Here is a 6,598-nt window from a genome sequence, read left to right as displayed (position 1 = left end):
TAATAATAATAATAATAATAATAATAATAATAATAATAATAATAATAATAATAATAATAATAAATAATAATAATAATAAATAAATAAAAAAAATAATAATAATAATATTTATTCATGTAGCAAAGTGCTTCACATATAGTCATACAGAAATATTGCATTTCGCTATAAAATCACAGAAATTTGTCCTATTTGAATGATCTTGGTGTCAAATCATACATTTTTGACTATGTAGAATCTGAATTTGGACCTATGTACCTACTCACTGGCTTCCTGGTACCATAATATCAGCCCCAGAATCCTAATGTTCTGCTAAATTAAAGGTTCATGTTACGTCTGACTTGGCTAAAAGCATGGTAGTGTATATCATAGTGTTAGAGGTTTAATATGTGTAGCATCTTCCTGTACAAGGATTCTGAATGGGACATGACATGATGCAGTGGGGGACATTGAGTTGAGTTGACTTGCGGCATAAGGTGTAGAGTAGTGGCTCAACAGAGCGGATGTCAACGAACAACCAGGGCACACTGGTGGCACCGCTGTTGTGAAACTCAGCATGGGGTTCAGTATCAGCAGGACAGAGGTTGGACAGGAGCCCTCATGGAGGCAGGGATAGCATCTCCTGGGACAGCAGATTAATTTCTGACAGCTGCGAGCATCACTAGGACATGGCAGATACACCAGATAACAGTATGCAATCTGTACAAGCTTCTCAAGGCAGCCCACATGGACTACTTGAAAGAGACAGATGAACAACCCGAAGAGGTGCCTAGCTTTAAAGCTTGGTTTGAGCATCGCAAACTGTAAAGTTCCCAGTTTCTTTTCTGGTATACGGTGCTGTCAGTGGAACTGGTGATCCTCTTGTTGATCCGATCATTCAGGGAAGCCAACCTCCTCCTGTACTGTCAGTCACTGGCTGAGCTGATATCGTACTTCTTTGCCAACAACAATGTAAACTATGCATGGTGGCTTCCGATCCACTACAGAGACATGGTGACCCTTGAACAGAAACGTCCTCAGCTGGCTCAGGAGTTCCAGAGTGGAAACTTTGTTATACACAAATCGAGCTGACAGTTCTCAGCAATGGCCAAGCTCACGAGCAGGCCAACACTGTCATCAAGGTAGACAGGGGTGTGACCGTACATAAGGAGAAGTACAGAGAACTCAAGCAGGACTTTGTGGACTGGTGCCTGCTGAACTGCCTCAAGATCAATGTGGTGAAAACTAAGGATCTGGTGGTGGACTTTAGCAGGAACAGACACATTTTTCCCTCACCAGTGAAAATCCAGGAAACAGACATTGAGATTGTGGAATCTTACAGATACCTGGGCGTTCACTTAAACAATGAACTGGACTGGACTGCTAACACCGCCGCACTCTTCAGGGAAGGTCGGAGCAGACTCCACCTGCTCAGAAAACTGAGGTCCTTCAGGGTGCAGGGGGCACTGCTGAGGACCTTCTAAGAGTCTGTGGTGGCATCAGCCATCCTGTATGGAGTGGTCTGCTGGAGCAGCAGCATCATGGCTGCAGACAGGAAGAGACTAAACAAACTGGTAAAGAAAGTCAGCTCTGTCCTGGGCTGAACCTTGATCCTGTGGAGGTGGTGGGAGACAGGAGGATGATGACAAAGCTGTTGTCTATCATGGAGGACACTTCCCAGCCCCTACAGGAAACAGTAACATCACTGGGCAGCTCCTTTGGTGACAGACAGCTTCACCCACGGTGTCTAAAGGAGAGATATTGCAGGTCATTCCTTCCTGCTGCAGTCAGACTTTACAATCAACTTGCTCCCCGTGGTTCAGTTCACCCTCTAACTACCTGCAATAAATGTAAATAGGGCTGCAACTAACGATGAATGGATGAATCGTCTGAACATGATACGTCATCAAAAGCAGAAGTGAGCGCACAGTGCAACAGAAATCACCATCTGAGCAGAGCATGGAACACGGATGGACATCCACGCTGTATCGTGGCTATATAGTATATGCATATATAATATATATAGGTTGCAGCACAGATGTCCGTCCGTGTTCAGCGCTCCGCTCGGACGGTGATTTCTGTTGCATTGTGCCCTCACTTCCACTTTTGATGATGTATCGTGCTCAGGCAATTCATCGATTCATCATTAGTTGCAGCCCTGAATGTAAATAAGGACAATTTCACAGAATTTTTTTCTGGAAACATTTTTATTCATATTTCTTCTATTAGGAGAAAGCCATCAGCACTGAGAAGATGGATGATAGCTGGTCCTGAAATCAGCCACTTGGTTGCACAGTATGAGGCAGCATGTGGGACCAAAGACTACATTCTATCAGGAATATACTATAAATCAATAAAAAAAGTTGACATAAATATGTATGTATATATATATATATATATATATATATATATATATATATATATATATATATATATATATATATATATATATATATATATATATATATATATGAGGTGTGCATGGTAGGCCATCTGGGCTCCCGGACTAATAGGAGCAAATTAAAAAAGACAAGTCATTAGATTCTAAAAGCCCCATATTGTGCTCTTTATGGCAAAGTAATGGAAGTCTTACATGTCCTTTAAATGTGTTTTTCAATTTTTGAGCATAAAATGTGTCAAAGAAAGTGCATTTTACCGCAAATGTATAATCAAATATATAATTATTGTGTGAGACCAGGACTTGCTATTGCTTCTAAGTTTGTCTCTGAATGAATGTCAGCATCGCTAATCACAGCACAGAGTTCGTTTTTATTTCATGTGTTGGTCAGTTTGTCAGACAATGCTAAAGATATAATATTAATACTTTAGTGGTGCAGAGTGGCAGTTTGGAAATACGTATGACTGCTAGTTAACATGTAGTCTTAATAGGCTGCATTATAATCATTATTTCATACTCATTCTGCGTCCTGCAAATACACCACAGTCTTAATGTGGTCTATTTGCAAATACAAGATTATCATAAAATTAAGAAGTAAGCAATACAATAATGTATTTGAGAAATTCTTCTGAACTGTTTATCTCTAATGACATACATAAAGTGAAGACATTCTGTTAAATAACAAAAAGCAGACACAACATTCAAAAGCTTAATTGGATCAGAAAATTAAAAAAATATTTACATATTGAGACATATTACATTATTACGCAATGAGCATTACACCAACTGATCCAGCAGAGCTCAACAAAGTTTATTTATAAAATGTTGCTTAGTTGTTAAATCCTGATAATTAAATATGCCAAATGCCTTTGGAATGTGCTAGTAATTAATGATACTATAACATCTTACATTTGTGTTTTCAAGTCTTTCAAAGCAGCGCAAACAACAAACAGAAGAAGGAAGAAACAAATGATGCATGGACAGTAAACAACCATTTCTGTACAAGATCAGAAACAAAAAGAGTGGTGAAAATAATAAGTCTTTCATCAGCATCACTATTCCTCTTCCTCCACGTCAAGCTGGAGACGAGATGGAAGGTCTAGGTCACTTTGCTCATCATGCTTGACCTTTGGCTGATCTATGACCTGGTGTCTGACCCTGAGGTCAGTCACTGCTGTCTGAACCAGATGCAGGCGGGTTTCTCTCAGAGAACGTCTCAGTTTGGCCCGCCGGTTCTGAAACCAGATCTGAAAGAGAGAGGAGGAGCTATAAAATGCATAAGGACACATTATCGTAAGTATTGTTCATTTTTTTAAGTCTATTTTCTAATCTATTTTTTTCTTTGATTGCACATTTTGAAGTAAAACCATGCAGCTTTTACTGAATAGTAAATCATTCCCTTCATACCATCAGATTTATGTATCTGGTTTTAAGCAGTATGATGCTTAAAACCTGTGGACTTTCATATTATAAATGCCCCATCATTAGAGGACCTAGTGTTACAACGGGCAGGAAACAACAAGCAAATAGTTGAAATATTTTGTCTGAACCTGTATTCTGTCCTCATGCAGGTTGAGTCTTCCTGCCAGCTGTTCTCTCAGCTGGATCCCTGGATAACAGTTCACCTGAAACACTGTCTCCAGTACATTCACCTGCAAGACACATAAACACACAGTGAGATAGCAATGAACAATCTACAGATAAACCTGTTTGCACTCAGCAAGTCTTATGTTTGATGTCCTGAACTTTTAAACGAACCCTTGAGCAGTCTGATTGACTGATGGATTACCTGGCTGTTGGTGAAGGCAGTGCGTGGTCTGCGTCCGATATACCAGTTTGATGTGGGCCTGGAAGAGGCGAGCTGCTGAGGATAATGCAACTGCTGTTGTTGATGATGGTGTTGTTGTTTAGAGCAGAGAGTGTTTCCTCTGTTCTCATCTGCTACCACATCTGGATTGATGGGGATAAAATCACATACTACACAACTCCTTTAATTAAAATGAAAGAAATTATTCATTGGCTCATCATTAAACAGAATGGAAAGATTTTTATAGACTTGAGATCAAATGATTAGATCTTACTCTACACACTAATGTTTTCAACAGATTTTATAGACATTATCTAACACATCTAAACACATGAATTCAGCGTTTTAATTTATTAATATCCAAAATTGAAAATGGCTGTAATTTTAAAAGAAATTTACACATGTATTTGTGCTTTATCCGTTGGGTTTATATGACACTTTTTTTGTTCAGTTTAGTTTAGTTTGTATAGTTGAATGCTAAATGTAATTTAGCCAATGGTACCCTAATCAATTAACACAGAATCCAGTGAACCTAAATAAGAAAGTTTAAAAGGTCACTTTTCATCTGTTTGTCCTGAATGGCTGCAAATTGAGTGTATTCATTTGATAGAATGGCAGAATTACATGGACATCACCACATAAAGAAATCAAATGCAAGATTTTTTTGGTTTTTTTTTTTATTTATTTATTTTTTTTTAGCAGCCATGGGTTTATTTACAGACAGATTGATGAGACTGAATCCTGTTTGAACATGGCTATTGCCCAAAACAAAGTTTTTTTTAAAAAAAAATTTATAGGCAAAGGAAAATGTACACCAACTAAAGTTAAATCTGACAGCTACTTGAGGGAAATTGGAAGAAAAAAAATCAAGAAGTACTAAGAGCTGGGAAGTCTCTATTAAATCTATGACCTAAAATAATAAAATTCTGCTATTACCAAAACAAACTTTTAGCCCCTTGGTATACATTTAGTCAGGTAGATTATATCGAACACTTCTGTACAGGGCATTACTTTGATGTAAATATCAAATATTAAAGTGAATGAATGAATAGGTGCATTGTTGATCTTGCAGTACCTACAATGTGATTTATCATTTTACTCTCCTGTCAGCTATAGCTAGAAAACATTAAATGAAATGGCATTTTAATGTTATAGATGTCAGACACAATGCTGTGTTGGTGCTTCATCAGCCAGAAATAGACCCATCAGTAGGAAGAAAACAATTAAAACATCCAAACTTTTGCTCCTCACCTGTCCAGGGTCTGTGGAGTTTTAAGCAGTTTTCAGGTCTTTCTGGTTCCAGACTGAGTATCCGGCAGATGGAAAATGCTGGCCTGCCTTCTCCTGTGACAGGAGCCAGAGTGGATGCCATAATGACTGAACTAAACAACAACGGTGTGTAAGCAGAAGTGCTGTCAACAACCAAAACAAAAGTTATTCTGATTTCACTTAAAAAAAAAAATCAGATAAAAGTGTTCAACAAATTTGTTTTCCGTCAATAAAAATCTCACCAACACTCTCGGTCCTTTGCTTTGGATCTGTGGTCTAAATCAAGCTGAGAGAGTGAATGGATGTTTTAGTCAGAGGCAAAACAGCAGGACGACAAACTGCTGACGGCTTGTTCAAATGGGAGTGGAGGATTTACACTGGCTGCCAATTACAAGCAAGAGGTGTTTTTTCCATGTGAATGAGACTCCCTGGGGGTCCATACAGAAGCTAATCTCTGCTAATTGTGTGTGTTACTATAGATGGCATATTTAAATCTTGAGCTCTACAATGAAACATCAGAACTCTGCAAATAACAGAAGCTTGGAAGAAAGACAAAACAGCGCATCTTAACACATTCATGTACACGTGTTTGTATCTGAGTTTTCCCCCAGACAGTATACTGTATGAGTGTATGTGTGAGATTAGGATGAGAGGCCTTTTTAAAAACTGTCACCATGACATAAATACAAAGCAAAAATCACCCTCTTTTCTTCCAAATTACCAAAGTAGAAAATCAGTTTAGTTCCCACACTAAAATACATCCATCCCTCTGTTACAAGTCTGTGAGAGGGTTTAAACTAACAATAATAATAATAATGATATGATGGTAATAAAAATGATCCGGTGAGATCCACTAATGCTATTAGCCTAATCTGTATATGTTGTGATGCAGATGAAGCTCATAGCGTCTGAATACAGGTTGAGGCAGCGGAGAGGAAAAACCTTTTCAGAGCCAGATTAGCTCCTAATGAAGGCCTGCAGCAGCTTTAAACCAACAGCACACTTGTTTATTTGTCCCTGAATTAAAGGTGAGTTAGATGCAAGGATGTGAAGACTACATGCAGAGGGAAGACCAGTCTAACTGTGACTGGGAAAAAACAGCGGCAGGACAATTTCAACTACAAAAAGACTCTAAGTACAGTTTCAAA

The 6,598-nt window shown here is 38.4% G+C and overlaps 1 protein-coding gene across 1 annotated transcript; it reads right to left on the bottom strand.

Moving 5' to 3' along the window:
- Positions 1–3,298: 3,298 nt before the first annotated feature.
- On the bottom strand, positions 3,299–5,553 carry LOC118471725 (homeobox expressed in ES cells 1-like). Its single transcript, XM_035957797.2, has 4 exons — positions 5,433–5,553; positions 4,164–4,324; positions 3,925–4,026; positions 3,299–3,621 (listed from the first exon to the last, which is right to left on the bottom strand). Exons 1-4 carry the CDS (start codon positions 5,551–5,553, stop codon positions 3,430–3,432), a joined length of 576 nt encoding a protein of 191 aa, XP_035813690.2. The 3' UTR covers positions 3,299–3,429.
- Between the last annotated feature and the right edge of the window lie 1,045 nt (positions 5,554–6,598).

The sequence above is a fragment of the Amphiprion ocellaris genome, chromosome 5 (genome assembly GCF_022539595.1).
Source record: "Amphiprion ocellaris isolate individual 3 ecotype Okinawa chromosome 5, ASM2253959v1, whole genome shotgun sequence".
In the NCBI taxonomy this organism is placed as follows: domain Eukaryota; kingdom Metazoa; phylum Chordata; class Actinopteri; family Pomacentridae; genus Amphiprion; species Amphiprion ocellaris.
This window is presented reverse-complemented; position numbering and strand designations above follow the sequence as displayed.